This window comes from Paramacrobiotus metropolitanus, unplaced genomic scaffold (genome assembly GCF_019649055.1).
Source record: "Paramacrobiotus metropolitanus isolate TYO unplaced genomic scaffold, Prichtersi_v1.0 Parri_scaffold0000200, whole genome shotgun sequence".
Taxonomy (NCBI): domain Eukaryota; kingdom Metazoa; phylum Tardigrada; class Eutardigrada; order Parachela; family Macrobiotidae; genus Paramacrobiotus; species Paramacrobiotus metropolitanus.
The window spans coordinates 59,993-77,527 of NW_026570420.1; the positions used below are offsets into that span (position 1 = coordinate 59,993).

At 43.3% G+C, this 17,535-nt stretch overlaps 2 protein-coding genes across 9 annotated transcripts; both read left to right on the forward strand.

Annotated features, from left to right (window-relative positions):
- The first annotated feature begins 1,528 nt into the window (after nt 1-1,528).
- On the forward strand, nt 1,529-9,927 carry LOC129600863 (uncharacterized). Of its 8 annotated transcripts, none has more exons than XM_055499491.1 (5): nt 1,560-1,690; nt 5,006-5,186; nt 7,907-8,231; nt 8,607-8,799; nt 8,861-9,927. In XM_055499491.1, the coding sequence occupies exons 3-5, from the start codon at nt 8,058-8,060 to the stop codon at nt 9,658-9,660; spliced, it is 1,167 nt and encodes a 388-aa protein (XP_055355466.1). In that variant the 5' UTR covers nt 1,560-1,690; nt 5,006-5,186; nt 7,907-8,057; the 3' UTR covers nt 9,661-9,927. The 8 variants fall into 8 exon arrangements, with proteins under 8 accessions (XP_055355473.1, XP_055355466.1, XP_055355470.1 ...); XM_055499495.1 differs by having other exon boundaries at nt 7,930-8,231; XM_055499492.1 differs by having other exon boundaries at nt 7,947-8,231.
- Nucleotides 9,928-14,597: 4,670 nt separating this feature from the next.
- LOC129600869 (fibroblast growth factor receptor 2-like) lies at nt 14,598-17,485 on the forward strand. The gene is made up of 5 exons (XM_055499503.1): nt 14,598-14,711; nt 15,979-16,461; nt 16,577-16,863; nt 16,952-17,074; nt 17,232-17,485. Exons 2-5 carry the CDS (start codon nt 16,245-16,247, stop codon nt 17,328-17,330), a joined length of 726 nt encoding a protein of 241 aa, XP_055355478.1. The 5' UTR covers nt 14,598-14,711; nt 15,979-16,244; the 3' UTR covers nt 17,331-17,485.
- The last annotated feature ends 50 nt before the right edge of the window (nt 17,486-17,535 follow it).

Sequence of the window (17,535 nt, forward strand, 5' to 3'; positions counted from 1 at the left end):
TGCGAATACATATTCCATATTTCCTTTAAAGTGTTAACAGTACTGGCCATGCACAAAGTTTGTAAGTAAGTTACGGCATATAAAATTTCGAATGGTCACATTGTATTCCGCCGTTTGCGCAAAGTACTTTAAATACATCAACCAAACGATGACCAGGTGCATATCAAAATATGCACTTCCAGATTTACGATTTACACCGCTGCAATATGTCTTGCGGTTGAGCATGGTGTGTCATTCGGTTAACTAAGTGCAGCAGACGACAAGCGTCACTTTCAACGTTAACATCGTAGGCTCGTATATAAGTTTCTCCGCACACCCCTTTGGTGGCTTAGCTTGTTATTATCGTTACCGTAAGGTAATGCCAGCCATGAAGTAATTAGGACTTCTGTTAAACCCGAAACAAACCTGGCAGGACTGTTTGGAAAACGTCGTTAATATAAAAGTTCACAACAGTTTTATTGATTTTCAATACTTCTATACTACTTTAGCAACCTTTTTCGTTATTCTTTTCCTTATAGAAAAACCATTAACATCACAGTGCAGTGTACCCAGTCAGTAAACAAGGAGGTCTAAAAACACAGAGCACCTTTTGGGTAGCCACACTTCAGCAGAGCACTACAATATGCAAAACTGCACACACGCAGACGTATAGAAATCTTAATTGTACCCTTGCCACTATGCTGTAGAGCTTAGACTAATCGAGAAAGGAATAAACAGTACATGTTGTATGACATCGTACACTAAGATCAGTACTAGAGAGGGGTATTTATTATACTCAAAATGGCGCTAGTGATACGATTTTTCAATTTTTGCACTGTATACTATATTTACCTGTTTCGGCTAGTCTTAATCAAATATGTTCTCTGTGGATAACTGGCCGCTCGTTTCTCTTGTTTCATATCAATCGCTTATAGCGAAACCAGTACTACGTGTTTACAAATCCAAACAATAATATTACCCCGTAAAATAGGTAATTAATGATAATGGTACTGGTGCTGTACATAACTGAAATATTCATAAGGAAGCGTCATTGTAATGCTAACTACAAGTAGACACCCCACGGCTTATCATTACTGCTATGGACGACAAACAGTTTCGGACCGGAAAAGAGCCTCTTATAGTGCTATAGTCGCTTGTAAACATTAGGAGATCAGCCAAGAAAAAGACAGGTAATTGAGTACAGCCGCGTTTTTGTTTTGACTGCAGTACACACTGCAGAGTGCAGGGCCTGCAGTGCAGACCAGAGTCAGACCCAGTAAGGTGCATGGTAAATGCCTAAACGGTATGCAGTGTTCCCCATATGTGCATGTAAACTTTGCTGTTTAATTAAATATCTCAGAAAAACCGGCGCCATGTATACACGCACTTTCACATACACATACACTGGGAAGCTCCACAAACAACCAGCCTTATCTTCTTGTTTTGCTAACTGATTATGTTGTCGTTGGACAAAACGGCGAACATAAGCCATGGGACACAAGCAGATGAACCCGAGGTGTACATGAGTAGCACACGTCGCCTTATCGTACTGCTTCAATGCTTGTGTCAGTTGCATTGAAGGGACTGCTTCTGATTCTGGTGCTACTTTAGAATGTCTAACACTGCCGGCCCCTGCCGTTACTGTCACATTGATAAAATTATTATGGGCTCCTTTAAACTGGATAGGAAATATAAGATCTACAGTATTTGGGTAAGTTATAAGTACCTTAGCTTGTCGTTCCACCTCTTTTCCCCTTAATTGTTATTGTTAGTTGGTAGTTTTTTACTTTAAAGCGTTTAATAAGGCTGAACAAACCAGGCTGTTTTTTTTTGTTTACGCAAGTAACGCAATATAAACGCATATGTGCACGTGAACTTTGCTGTTGAGTGTTTTAAAAAACCGGCGCCAGGTATACACGCATTTTCATATTCACTGGGTAGCGGACAAGCAACCTCCGCATAATATTCGCATACAGAGTATCAATTACTGTAAGTTAGCTAGGACATTCTTGGGTGGTAATAAAGATTTTAGTTGCACGCTGCATAACACTAAACGATATGCTGTCGTTAACACTTAACAACTACCCGCTACTTATATTTTTGTTAGAAATATTTTTGGGTTGCAAGCATTCATACTGGTAGCTGATGCGTACTTCATGCTGGTAGTAAGAGTTCTAGGTTACATTTACTTTCTAGCGTGAGAACACAGCAAAAATTTTTAAATATTATATTAGACGTAAAAAGGATATAACACGTACACCAAAACGATAATAATAATCTTTGAAGCGTTCTGGGATTAGCGGCGAGAGGTGGATGCTTTAATCGCATCTTCGCATGTACACTCGTAGTCTGAGAGTAACAGTAAACACCAAACATCACGAACACCCCTTGCTACCGAACACCAAACTAATAAACATTTTAACAGCATTATATAGTCTGCCAGTGGCACTCTACGTTGCGCACTTTGAAGTCAAAAAACAAATCGATTTTTGCTGCTGCAATTGTCACAGCGGCACCTGTAAACATCGTGCATTTAAACTTTTTACGACATGTAGACATGGTTTTTTAGTTTCTTCTACAGTGTTAAATCCAGGTATCGATTACAGCCTGTCTAAAAGGCGTGTTTGCCGCATCGCTATCGTGCTGGGGCAGTACTTAATACCATACCGCTTTGAGTAGCGGAATAACGCGCCACGTTAATATGCTTTCTTTCCAGTGCCTTAACGATGTGCCGCGATTGTATTTTAATGCGGCTTTTCATTCTTTTTATTACGGTGCTTTCCGCGAACATCAAAGATGCAAAGTTGACCTTTTCAAATTTCATATGTCGTCGCACACTTACGCACTTCGCACATGATCAGTGGCCCAGCACTGTTAACACTTTCCAAAAAAATCGACTATACTCGCAAGAGTTTCGAAGATATGCATACGAGGAGGATTGCTGTTGAGTCGGTAGCGAATTAACGGCAGTCGATTGCCTCAACCGTGTATGCCATCCTGGGCGGCTGGCAAACCAGCCCGTAATGTTACGAAATTGGTCGCGTCCACGGATTTAAACAGATTTTCCCCATACACTGGTATGCTAACTTCAGATGCCTGCCATTCTTGAATTTGAGAATGAAACCGTTCAAGTCAAATACCAAACGGCAGAAAATAAACTTTCACAATTTTTGACACCAAACAAGTTGCAGTTTATAGCGTGAGAGACAAGTTATAGCACTTTGAAGTTTCTCGTAGACATAGCATAGAATCGCCGTGTGGGAACCTTGATCGTGAATTGTATGCTAAGTCTACGAGAAAACTAAAATGGCAGTAACTTTTTTCAATCGCTACAAACCACAACGTTTTTGGTATCAGAAATCGTGAAAAATTATTTTCTGCCGTTTGGTATTTGACTTGACTACCGTTGTATAGAGCCTCGAGCTGAACCTAAGAAGGGCTGCGTGTATACAGCAGTAGACATCTGTAGACACCGTTGTAGATTTCTAGACACGCTGTATACAATCACTATACATCCCATCCGTGCATGATGACAGCGTTTTCTGTTCGTGGCTACGCACTCGTGCCTCTAATGATACTACACAGACGCTTGAGTTCATCACCCAAATTAATATCCGCGGCTTCGTTATGCTTCACACAACATTCCGGCTGCAATTATCCGCAATACGGACAGGAGCAGTTCGCCAACGCCGACATGGCGAAACGTATGCCAACGGCCGGACCATCCCGGACACCGGCGCAATAGATGGAAGCGATAACGAACGTAGGTCAGTGGAATCGGGGAGAGTGATCCCCGATTCCACTGACCTACGTTCGACCGTTGCGCCAACGGCCGTAGTAAGTAGCAACCTTAGAATCAGTACATAGCCGCGGCATAATCGTGGTAAAGACTGATCGTCACTCCACGAGAACAACAGTCAAATGCAAGTACAGATAGCCTACTACAGTGAAACCTGGTAAATAAATAACCTTCGGTTAAAGCAAAATCGTACGTGTTATCCAGGCATTATCCAGAGTTATATTACAGTCTATGGGGCGCGCCGGTTAAACTGTCCGCGTATGTAATTGTAATCTCCAGGTGAACAAGCTTGTCCGGTAATTTCTGCCTGTTCGATACAGCGAAATACACAAATTTGCGTGTTACGCCAAACTCCATGCTACGGCGCCACGCCTCAGTGTTTAAATACGTAACATGCATCTGGCTGGCTGGTGGCTTGGTACATGACAGATCGTTTAACGAGCATAACAGTAACTGCCCGGCGAAAGGTGGCTAAAAAACGATCGGTGTAGTAATGAACAATCTAACTGCGGAGCGCATTTAGGCAATCCGATAAGCGCAGTGACGTGGCCATTGTTTTAAGCGCAAATTTCGCGCTAGCTGTACCTTTACGACAGAAATTACCGGACTAGCTTCCTGTTGCTGCCTGTTCGTTCGGTTGTTGCCAGCTTGTTGGTGACAACCCTGTTCGGAGTGACTTCGGACAATGATCTTCGTACCGGCGGTGTCGACGACCACCCATACTTTTAATTCCAGCAACTGCTTTCTGCTAGCGTTTAAACGTCAGAAGTTGAACGCAAACGCAAACGGCCGGCAAAGCTAAACTTGGCCGACCCAAGAAACCCGTTCATTTTACCGGCAGTTTGATCTTGCAATACTATTTTGTTTGTTGTAATTCTTAACCCGTCAGGTTTTGGAAATATCCTAGCAACCGCTTATCGTATTATATTATTTTGAAGTTGTTATAATCTTCTTAACATGGGTAATGAGCGAACAGCGATATGCAGAATTAGTGTGCAAAGCTCTGCGATCTTCTAACGCATGGTGACTTCTCTCTGACTTTAATGTCTCAAATCTCCTACAGTCATGCTCGCGCATCACAAACTACTTTTCAGTTAGTGATTCACCTCGCTGCCGCCGCTGGCGACTATGTATATATAACACATACATGTATACAGTATACATGTTTTATAAGGAATTGTTCGTAGTTTGTTTTGCCCTCTGGAAACTGATAAGTTGCACGTTTAGACGTCGGGTCACGAACGGTTTTGATTGTCTGGAGAATCACCAAGGATTGAGCCGTTTCTTTCAGGATTTGCGCTGTACGAGGAAGGAGCGCCGAAACGAGACGGGTTACTCCTTTTCAAAGTGTGAACGGGGAGAAAGAGAAGATTCATTAGAAAAATTTGTTGGCGGGAAATTTCCATAAGTAATAAATAGCTGGAGAGTAGGCACTAATGTTGCCGGAAGTGCTCCAATCTAAAATGAATTTCGAGTATTCGAAATTCAAATACACTACCGTTTGAATTCCGAGTAACCGGAATTGCAATTGCAGGCATTCCAACTCCGAGTAATCGCAATTTAAAAGGACGCAGTTGTAATTTCGAATATTCGGAATTGCAATGCATATCATATGAATTTTAAGTAATCCGTTGTTAAAAAAAATTTTACTTAATATTTTGATTATAATTTATCATCAAACTACGTACTATGGAACTGGAAGTTTTGATGCGATACCTTACATAGAAGTAGTAATACTGATTACGTATTTATGACCGAAATAATTTTATTAATTAAATGACAGCAGAATTTAATTTCGAGCGCTCGGAAAATTTTAGGGCGTGGTCATTAAACGTTGATGTACCTTTATCAGTTCGGCGTACAATAAACTTTCTATAGCAAAAATAACAACAAAAAACAGGTTTCCGTTTAAATTGACATTATTCTGGCTTTCACCGTCGCAAATGAACTGATCCATGCTCATCCAGCGTTGTTGGCTCAAAACTCATCGGTCAGCGTTAGCGCAGTCTACGGCTGCCTGCGGGCCGGTGCGGCTACTACAGCGCCGACGTGTAATGATTTGGCCAGCTTTTATTTGGGCATTGGGTGATGACACTAGCACCGGAACACAGGGCATCGGAGTAACTGGCGCCGTTGTTCTTCATAAATTCCGAGTCTCCCCTCCTCACAGAAGGGTGTGTGCGGTAGGGAAGAACGACTTGTTACATTGAATTATGACCTTTACCTGATACAACAGCAACTTAAATACATTAAACACAAATGCACTATCGCTGTACCACATCCGCATTGCTTCTCCTATTTATACATCAGGATGTACATCCCAATGACACACACTGGTCCCTCATGACAGACCCACTTCATTAATTCTAGATTTTGTGCGAGGTTCGAGTTACCAGTGCCACTGATCTCTACCCCTGATCGCGCAAATATGTTCTGCTTAGCTAGTCTGCTTACTCGTAAGTCGTAACAAACACCTTCTTGCTCATTTAACGGTTGCCAAGTCCGCAAAAAAGTATTGACTGATGAATTTATGGAAAGTGCATGCCTCCTATATATATAAGCCTCCTAAAAATGACCACTAACACACCATTTAATTGCCCCCTTAGCTCTTTACAGGCGTGCGAAAAGTTTTCGTTTTAATAGACCTGGATTTGGGAGAAAAAGTTATAGTACGAGTACTAAAGAATAGTTCTAAAAAAGTGCAGCAATAAAAGCAAAACCGTATATGGAAATAATTGTAATTTATTTTTTGTTTTATTTTCTAAAACTGCACCCCAGTGACTGCCCAGGGCTGTATATACCCAGGACCTCATAAGAACTGCCGGCCGGGGGTACCAACCAGAAACGAATGCGGGATGATATTTAAGCTTTACTTGACTTTAGATGTGAATGTAGTCAGTAAAATTATAGTACAGATATAACGGATTTCAACAGTTCGCATAATGCAAAACTCGTATATCAATGTATTCTTAAAACTTGTCTATACTGAGCCTGTAAGTAATAAACAGGGTGAAAAGGGGTGCCTATGTGGCTATAATAATTACCAAACCTGGTCGCGAGGTGTGCACATAACGGTTTCCCTTTTACACCGCCCTCAGTTAGACGTATACAGTAAAATACTTGTACATCTACTGTAAGAATCTCAAGATTCTGCTCTATTCTGTTAGTGTTAAATAAATTTCAAAGAAATCGAAATTCAGAAAAGTCCCGTTCAATTCTGAATATTTGGATTTTATTTTACCGTAGTTTAAATTTCGAATATTCGGAATTCGCATTGCCACATTTTGAATTCCGATTACTCGGAATTCAAAATGTGGCAGTGCGAATTCCGAGTAATCGGAATTCAAATTACGGTCTTTTAAATTTCGAGTACTGTATTTGGAAATCTAATAAAAAATATTTAGATTGCTCGGAATTGGAAATACCTGAATTTGAATTCCGATTATTCGGAATTGGTATCGAAATTCTTTCACATGCAATTTGGAGCACTTCCGGCAACACTAGTAGGCACACGTCGTGAAAAAAGTTTGGATTAGCGAAGAATACGTTACACTCTATTACAGCAGTTCCTTGCTGTCCAAGGCGGTTTTCAGTTATTCCTGGCTATTCTCAGTTATTCCCGGCTATCCACGGCTATTCCCGGCTATTCTCTGCTGTTTTCGGCTATTCTCTGCTGTTCTCGGCTATTCTCCGCTATTCTCGGCTATTCTTGGCTATTTCCGGCTAGTCTCTGCTGGGAATGGCAGCCGGAAATAGCCGAGAATAGCCGGAAATAGCAGAAAATAGCCGAGAATAGCCGAAAACAGCTGCGAATAGCCGGGAAAAGCGGAGAACTGCCGAGAATAGCCGGAAATAGCCGGGAATAGCCGAGAATAGCGGAGAACTGCCGAGAATAGCCGGAAATAGCCGGGAATAGCCGAGAATAGCGGAGAACTGCCGAGAATAGCCGGAAATAGCCGGGAATAGCCGAGAATAGCGGAGAACTGCCGAGAATAGCCGGAAATAGCCGAGAATAGCCGGAAATAGCCGGGAATAGTAGAGAATATCAGGGAAAAAATCCTTGCTCCGTTGTGAATTTATCTGGTCTGCTGTTTTCCATTCGTAACCTATTCTTTGCTATTCGAAAAGATTTCCACGGCGTGTGCCTACAGTGAATAGCTGTCCACAGGACCGCATTGCCAGCCGCCTTGAATGCTGACTGCATGGTGCCGCCTCTCAGCTGTTTCAGAAATAAATAATGATTAAATTACCACCCAGGCATGTTTGACCATGACATGACATGTCTGCTGACCCGTTTCTGCAAGAACTCGTGGATCTTCGTAATTTAGAGATTTCGAGATACTTTATCCATATAATAAAATATCTTGCTATATTTGCCTTTGGACTGCGTTTGTTTGGAATTTGGATTTTTGCCAAGTTTTTGGGAAAAACAACATTCATGAGGACATTAATGGTAAGATATAAGGCTGTTTCTCTTGAATTAATCAGCTCCGCTGACCACAGCAAGCGACATTCCAAGACCCAACTGGGTTCTCGGCGAACGCCGTCGAAATTTGTTTCCGGATTATTGCGTACGCCAATACCTAAGAAAACACATATTTTTCTGTAGACATTAGTGTGCCATCGCATTGGCTAAGTGATTGACAGAGCGGAACGCATCATATTGCTCGTATAACAATGCGTATATGCAATTATAATACGTTAACTTATATATGTATATTATACTCATACAGTAATACCTTTAATGCCTTTCGTTAACGGTAGAAACAGATACGTTTTCTGTTTTGCATTGTCGCTGAGTTTGAGAGCCGGAGTTTTATACTCGCAGGACGAAATGGCAGCCGATTTATCTGGTCCAAGGACGGCGCTCCTGTCCGATGGCAGCAACTGCACACCAGTCCGCCGAACGATGACGCACAGCGTGCGCTACATCCTTCTCTTGCTGGCAATGCTAGTGCTGGTCCGTGGAGCGGTAGCGGTCCGTGGAGTGGACGGGTGTCCTTTCGGCGGTCCGAACCCGGGTAAGCCCTTAACGATACTGATTACCACGCACTATACAATACCGGTGTCTTCGCGTTGCAGTACTGCGTTGGCGAGCAGTCGAGGCGGCGGAGACGGCCGAAGACTACCAAACTGACCGCGTCATCAATCTGTCGGCCCTGGAGGATGCCGAGCCGACGCTTCCGCCGGTGCCGGATACCGTCAGTGTCCCGTTGGGAGGCTGGGAGACGTTTTTCTGCGAGGCGGCCTCGCCTGCAGCGGCACAGCAGATTGTCTGGCGCCACCAAAACGCCACCATCCACGGCAAGGTCCTGCCGCATTCCCCCATAGGTCACCACTACGGGCAAGCCGCCGCCTTCAACAACAGCCTCCTCATGATCCACAACGTCCAGCGCGAATCGGGCGGCCCGGTGGAGTGTTTCCGCCCCTGTCATGGCGGCGGTGACCTTTGCCTCCTGCGCACCTACCACCTGCAGCCCGAGCTGCCCAAGCTGCGCGCCGAGGACGTCTTCATCCCGCCGATGCGCAGCGTGTCCGCGCTGAACGGAAGTTTCTCCATGACGTGCAGCGGCCGCATCGACTGCAGCCGGACGGCGCCGGTGTCGCTCTTCATCTGGAAGTTCGACGGACATTTCGTGGCGGCGCCCTTTCCTTTGTTGCTCGACTGGGACATTTCCGGTCTTCTCAACGGCTCCGTGACCTTCAACGTGTCGGCACAAGGAGCGGCTGATCCCCTCTGCGCCAGCACGCTGACCATCATCTTGAAGGAGGAGTCCGCACCCCGGAAGGCAAGGATCGACTGCTGGCTGCGCACTGAAGTCCGCCAGCGCGAGTGGTTTATGCAAAAAGCATACGTTGATTTCGCGCAGCCGCTGCAGTAGCCGTTGACAGCCGGGTCAATATTAAGCCACCGCAGCATAGTGTACAATTTATGCGTGTATATAATATGCTGAAAGCGTGTGCCAGTGTTAATTCCTCTTGCATAGCTGATGTAAATAGCACATGAAAATTGTGGTCTCCCCAGGGACTGCGTTATTGCTGTATTTTGTTTTTACCGCCAGCAGCTGGCGCCTTACAGAATGCTTGTTGATTCCATGCTTCCTTTGTATAACCGTTACACCATACCGCTTTAGTTGCTCGTATAAACATTCCGATTAAATAATTATTATACTCACGGCTGGCGCAACGAGGAAAGTGACTGGTTTACAGTTCAACGCTATAATGCGCCAGCCAACCTGCTGCAGCGATTCCAGATCGCTTCTTACCTACAACGGCACATTAACCGTGAAATTTAACCTAACAACGTGCTACGATTAGGCGCTTGAGTTTGATAATTAAAGAAATTGAAAACTTTATAAAAATTATACAAATCATACAACAAATAACTGGCGATTGCCGAGTGCAGAATATGTACGTTCTTCTGATTACTTATTTCTCGTTTAATTTTAGTTAGTTACTTGAATATTTATGGTTTTTTGTAACTGTTTTTATTATGCGATAAAAGTCACTAGCGTTATGATGTTCATAATTATTTCCTGTGGACGTTTTCTTGTAATCTGCTGGTGCGTTTCAATTACGTATTACCGAAAAAACACTGATTCCCAGGCAAATACATTAATTACCGTATCATAACTGTGGCGTATTCCGTAGTTGTACAACGCTAGTTCTAGTGCAAAACGGGCAACGGGTGACCGGATAGTTTGAACGGTGATTCCGGGGCGGTGCGTTGTCATACCACGTCTGTTGTACGTGTTTTAGTTCTGATGCAGGAATGTGCAGTCGCCGGTGCAGTGCTGCCTTTGAATGTGCTGTTACGAGACCGGTCGACGGCGAAAATCGCAACGATAGCTTGATCTGCATCATTGCCTAATCGTTCTTTCTGAAATCCCGCTGGCGTTTTCCTGGCACTTTTCGCGTATGGCGATAATTTTTCTAACAGTTAATACGCTATAACTATCTACCTATTCCAGAAACTGCGCTGACAGTCCAAACCATTGGCAAAAGGTGAAGAAAAGCAACGATGAAACAGCCAAGTACAGTAGAGCATGATATCGCTTAATTAGCGTGTAAGTGAAGGTGCAAATCAGGCATCAAAAACGGTTTTTCTTGCAGATTGTCGGAAGACCGCAGAGAAAAAGCCTTTTCCGTCTTGTATCCCGGATTCGGATTGCGTATTTGTTCGGTAAATGACTACGGATCCATTTGAGGTAGATGGCTAAATTGAAAAGAAATTATGAAGATTTTTTTATAATTTTTCATACCTAGACATACAAGCGAAAAAATAAAATCAAACTTAACGAAAATATAATTACAGATATAGGAGCGCGCCATCGCAACCCGTACTTGTTAGGATGTTGCTCTAATATAATTACTGTTTCCTTATACATAAATCACGCTAGCTCTAAGCAGATGATTAGTATTTTTATTACTAAATTCTACCAATCCAGTCCGCGTTTGGATGTCTTATTACAGGGTAAAAATAATTAGACTTTAACTCAGATAATTAACTGAAACTTAGATACAGAAAAAACTTAGATACGAAAATATAAAATTTAGATGTTTGATTCGTTATAAAACATAAAAGAAGTTGGCTATACGTCGTAGCTCACGAAGGGCTTTGGGTGCTGTGACCCAGCCCTGCAGAATTACGGTGCCATGACCATCCGGATTAAGTAGTGGATTAAATCCGGTAAAACTATGACTTATATAATGAACATAGCAGTGATAGCACGGATGATCAGCGCACTGAATTCCTGCAGGGCTGGGTCACAGCATCCAACACGCCAGTTCCGTGCTTTAATCTAACGGGATTACTGATATCCGTCTTTCCCCACCCACGCCGCTGCTTCGGATTACCTGCGCTGCAAGTTGTACTATACCATACTACAATTCTATGAATAATGCACTTTGTAGCAACATTCCACGTACCTGTCAGGCTGCTGCGCCTGCGCCCGTGATGTCGGAACAGTCACTTACAGTCTTAGGCGATGAAGTTACATATAATTACGCCAAGCCTGGAAAGTTTTCCCAAGAAAGAGCATGAGCAGTTTATAGTAGAGATTTGCAGTTGTTTCCCTGAAACCGCATTAACCGCATGAGATTTATATTAGGATTGTCTTGATAAGCTGACATCCAATCAGATCAGAAATCGCGGTGGGAAAAGGGACACCGAGCAACGATTACGGGAACATTTTGCCGGTACCCATGACAGCTTAGCTTCCTGCCAGTCCAAAAGTGAAAGACATAATTATGAGCCCGGCATCATTTTTCCGGTCTAAACTAGGGTTAATTTCAGTAGTTCTAAAGTCGTATGAAAGGTCGTAATATTTATCTCGACGTGCCGCGCTCATCGGCATCGACAGCCGACTGGCATAATTTTTTAAGGACGGCACACTTGCAAGCCATGTTTGTGCTCCCGTGTTACTGCTGATGTTACCGGATTAAGGAGGGTGGTGTATGTTTGTTCGGTAAGCGGAGAACAAAGCCGGATGTAATAGTTTTATTTAACAATAACTATAATAGTATTATAATATTTTTATTACGCCGCTGCATTGTTTTTATTATGCCGCTGCATAATTGTGTCTTAATTTCATTTTGTATGAGTACTATGATCGTGTTTTCGATGCCGGTCTGGTTTGGGCACGGCTGTCATGAAATTATCAGTGGATGCTGCGCTTAGTAAAAACTCTTTCCGACTGCTCGTATAAGTACAGTAACAGTAGTAATTAATATACGCTAAAATTCGACCCACCGCGAACACTGCGCAATGTACTTGTACCAGAACATCTTGCGCATTATTGTATGTACAGAAATTTACAGTATGGCGCCGTCACCATGCATTGCAGGCATGCGATATGGCATGAATATGTATCTACTTCTAGATCTGTATTCGAGAAAAATGGCCGTATGTTCTTTACAACAAACCCATTAAAATTAAAACCAGATCCGGTTTGTTTTCGACTCCACATTAGCCCTACCTTACGTGGGTGTGGCTGAAGAACGCAACCATGACAAATAGGGATGGCTGAAGGCGCTCCTTCAGACTAGAAGGAGCGGCACCGGCCAGCTCATTAATTATTGTGATCGGTTTTGATTACGGTACATCGTCAATTGATATGTACACGGTTGATTTTCTCATACTGCTAATGTACTCATAATTGTGTTTATTGGGCAATAGCCGCCATAACAACAAAAGTGCAAGCGCGGGCACACTACTTTACAGTTAAAAAAATGTACTCATAATAAATACAGGGATACAGCTCCCAAGTCTAAACTAAATGCGCTGTAGAAAATATGAGTGCGTAGAAAGTATGAGTGAGTCTAAACTAAATGCGCTGTAGAAATAACGCCTATTATTCTTTTATAACATGAATATGTGTTTATATTACAGTTTAGGAAACTTGCTGACATAATCATACTCTTATCAATTTATCCACATACAAGTGCACATAATCATCAGCCAAATTTTCTATCTACTGCACCGTTTCCCTAAATCGTACAAAAACAAATATTCGTGGTAACTGGATACACATAAGCAGCACTGATAATTTATGTTCAGTATCTTTAAGTTTTTCTAATATGCTTAAGAATTCTCTACATGAATTTCTTTATGGCAGGTTCATAACGTCTGTACAACAAAGTACGTACTTGACGGAAATTGATACGACCATGCATCTGCTGATGTGGTGCGCGTGTTTGCTACAATTAACAAGTGAACATCCTGCCCGTAATGCGCACCGGCGCCGATCGTCACGATCGTCACAAACAGGTTGGTCACCACTCACAACGTACGTGAGAAAGGAGGGGCGGCTGGTTTTGGGCAGGCCAAAAGCCTTTGACAGAATCCTCAAAGCTCTGCGGCAGTTGTGTACAAACACTACATCTGCTATACTTTACAAAAATTGACAGCGCGTGTTCAAGGTCATTTTTGCGTAGTTATTCGTTCCGAGCTACTGAAAGGAGAGCAGCAGCCAGAGCGGTATGCCATAGAAGGAACGAAGAAGATGGTGTTCGAGTGCGATACGAGTACTAACGGCAGAAGAAACCTCACGTCCGTTACGTGGTTTTGCAATGGCAAACAGATATTAGTTCCGGGTGCAGGCGAGCATGACAGCAATCGCTTCCTCATCGAAGAGGATGGATTCGCACTGATGATGCAGGATATAACTTTATCTGATGATAAAACGGTAATCGGCTGCCGCTCAACCAATTGGCACGGCACAACGTGGCTAAACGCGACCATACTAATTATTTCGGATTCGCAATTGACAGCTGGGAAACCCAGCGACCCAGTGTCAGGTCAGTGCGTCGGCGGAAAGGCCGGTATTGTATATGAATTCGCGGAAGTGTCTTGTATTGGGCAGCTCTACGCTTTGACTCCTCTGTTGGTTGGCATATAAAATAAAACGAATACAACGGTTTTCAGACTCGGAAGCGCCATTTATTTTGATGTCCTCTGGAGTCAAAACGATTAATCCGGGAACCAACCTACTTAGGAAAATCGTTAATACGAGCTGTACATTGTCTTGTCCGGCGCTTGGATTTCCCAAGCCGTCAGTGACGTGGAAAAAGGACGGGCTGATTCTCAATATGGTCAGTTCTGGATATAAAAATCCCAACTGGTAACAAATTTTATTACACCCTGTGCATAAGCGCGTTTGGTGATTTTGTTTTGTGCAGCGTGGCTGTAGCTCATAATTAGCTATGTTCATTGTCCACGTTATTTGTGTTTATTCGTAAACCCTTTTAGAATGTTTCGTATTCATTTCAACATTTTCAATCTATTCTACATAGACGGAAAGGATTTCCCTGACTGGCAAAGATTTGTCTTTGCGCATCGAATCTTTGCAAGTAAGAGACAGTGGGCACTACCAGTGTGAAGCCACAAATCTGGGAGGAACAGCCTATTTTACCTACAATGTTGATGTGTCCGGTAAGTTCAGTGTTCAGAAAAACCAATGTCAGCATGCTAGCGATATCACAAATCACACCAAGGCATGGCACATGATTTGAGATATCTGTGGTGAGTAAATTATAAAGATTTCGAAGCTCATGTAAAATTACAGGGAAATAGACGAAAGCTTATGAAAGCCTAAGTTCTTATGAAATTTATTACGCAGAACCTGGTTTTGTATCTGCTCGAACTTAAAATCAGTTTCCGCTTTATTGCTGGCATAGGTGGTTCTAGCGGGCTATTCATTGTTTTTGGTATGGCATACTTAGTTTTTTGCTTTCCAAAACACTCCGTGCCAATCAGCTGGCCCATGGAGCCTAAGACTTTTTTTCCCTTCTTACCAGAGACGTATTATACTTGTCGCCCTCGATAGGCGTATGATTATTCTGGAGACAGTGCAGTATCCGAATCCACTGTAGGGCATGTATGTATATGTGGTTGAGTGCCATGCGGCTCGTCGTCACTTTCCTTCTTTTTCTAATGTACTCCGCCTGCCAAACGAATAAATCGTATATTTCGTCGTTCTGTGCATTAACTCTTTATAAAAGAGCTATACAGTTCAGTTTTTAACGCACTCAATGAAAACATGACCTTGGTCAAAGCCGCAGATACAGTATACCCGGTCATTGATCGATACACAGTACGCACCAGCGTCGCTGGTAGCCCACTCAGTTGACGCCATATTCTGTTCGGTACAGATAAAACCGATCGGAAGGAGGTAAGGCGGATGGATAATTCCTTTACTATGACTGCTAGCTCCGGGAACGATGACGGGCACCAGTCGGCCTGTCCGTTGCCATCACGAACATCTCTACCTAGTTGCCCGGATCTGATAAGACTGCTGACTGCGTGCCGCTGACGCAGCTGCCGTGGCCCGGGGTCGGGGCTTTGTCGAAGTGCCGTGGCAAGAAATCTTCAGAAGCAAGCTTCTGAAGCTTCTGGCCGAGCTTCGTGATTCGGGCGAGACATCCCAGCACTTTCAGGACGTCATCAGTTAGCCATCACCGGCTTATTTCTACCGCTGCAAACAGCCAAAACGCTCTCAGTCTTCCTCAGATCCCAAATGCGTCCAATAGTGCAGATTTTCAGCGCTGCTAAAGCCAAGCTAAGCGGTTGAAGCCGCTGTCTCTAACCAGTGAAAGCTCAATAAGGACACTTTAAAATAAATTTATAATAATTAAGATAAATTGTTCTAAAACAAATTAATTAACGATAATATCTTAGTTAATGTTTTGTGGAACTGCAGATCCTGATGTTGTATCTACTGCAAGTTTACCAAGTTACCGCCTCTTTATTGGCATCGTTGTTGGAAGTGGTGTTGTTGGAATCGTTCTTCTTGCTGTGGCATGTTATTGTATCTGGAAAAAAGTCCGTGCATATCGTTTTGCCAAAAATTCTGCAAAAATTCCCTTCTCCTCCCGCCGGCTGATCCCTAGATCTGTGGTGGGCGACAGGCATGTGGCTGGTGGTGGTATACCCGTAACCAACTCCATTGTTACTACCCACGCCACTATGACCACCCACGACGATTCCACCATAGCTGAAGACATGTTGCCCGCCGACTGGGACCCGAGATGGGAGCGCCGACGAGAAGACCTATCGAATTTCAGTCTGGATTTACCCATTGGCCAGGGGACCTTTGGAAAGGTCTATAAGGCCACAATCAGCAATCGCCGGCGTGAAGGAAGAGTGACTGAAGATGTAGCCGTCAAAATGACAACAACGAAAAGTACAAATAAGCGTAGTTAATGCAGTGGTATAATTATGCCTTGCTATGCCACGTTAATGCTTCTTCAAATACGAAATTTGCACTTGCATATTGAACTGACCGTTTTCGTTTACAGAAACTGCGGCGGAATTCGCGTTACTTAATGAGTTTTACATTATGAGGAAGGCTGGATTTCATCGAAATATAATTAAGGTTTTAGGCTGCTGCGTAAAAGGCGGGCCCTTCCTTCTTATTTTTGAATACGCACCGTTTGGAAATCTCCGGGATTTCCTAAGGAAGGAGCACGAGCGTAGCAAGAATGATCATGAACAGCCAACTGGATTGCGCTCAATTACACAACGAGATTTGGGACGCTTTGCCATGGATTTAGCGGGAGGCATGAACTTTCTAGTTTCGAAACAAGTATGCTTATTTCCCGTTAAGCAGACAGTAAAGCAATAAAGGATTTTGTTTGTTTTTCGTATGGCTGAAGTTCACTCAACTTTTGCAGATTATTCACCGTGATTTGGCTGCAAGAAATATTCTTGTTGGCCTAAATCGTACAATGAAAATTGCCGATTTTGGATTAGCCCGAAACATCACTAATCTTCAAAATTACGAGCAAAAATCAGAGGTAATTACCGCATTAATACTGTAGGCTCTGTTGCAAGTGCCTGCAGACCATTAACCCGAATTATTTAACCCGCACGGTCGCGCGCAATCGGTTCACTGGCACTAAGCAGGGCGCCATCCTGTTAATCCCACAATTGTTAATTGACTGAACGTTACAGGATCCGGTACCTTTCAGATGGTTGGCTTTAGAGGTTCTGTTAACAAATCAGTACACCCACCAGAGCGACATGCACGTAACATCAAGCAATACGCCGTAAGGTTAGGACATACACTGTAGACATGTTCTCCCATGCAGATGGTCATTTGGAGTTCTTTTATGGGAAATAATGACGTATGGTGACCAACCGTATCCGGATCTTGATGGCTATTGGCCAACTCGTTCCTTTTTGGAGTCCGGCCGCCGAATGGATGCGCCTCGGGACACACCAATTGCCTAGTAAGAATTTGCACGCCTTCATAGGA

What these genes read in the sequence shown, in the direction of transcription:
- LOC129600869 (XM_055499503.1), top strand. Translation starts at nt 16,245, where the DNA reads ATGACCACCCACGACGATTCCACCATAGCTGAAGACATGTTGCCCGCC. An exon ending in CAAAATGACAACAACGAAAA is followed by an intron (nt 16,462 to 16,576) that starts GTACAAATAAGC and finishes TTTCGTTTACAG; the next exon opens with AAACTGCGGCGGAATTCGCG. An exon ending in ACTTTCTAGTTTCGAAACAA is followed by an intron (nt 16,864 to 16,951) that starts GTATGCTTATTT and finishes CAACTTTTGCAG; the next exon opens with ATTATTCACCGTGATTTGGC.
- LOC129600863 (XM_055499491.1), top strand. Translation starts at nt 8,058, where the DNA reads ATGTCTGCTGACCCGTTTCTGCAAGAACTCGTGGATCTTCGTAATTTA. An exon ending in CATTCATGAGGACATTAATG is followed by an intron (nt 8,232 to 8,606) that starts GTAAGATATAAG and finishes TTATACTCGCAG; the next exon opens with GACGAAATGGCAGCCGATTT. An exon ending in TTTCGGCGGTCCGAACCCGG is followed by an intron (nt 8,800 to 8,860) that starts GTAAGCCCTTAA and finishes TTCGCGTTGCAG; the next exon opens with TACTGCGTTGGCGAGCAGTC.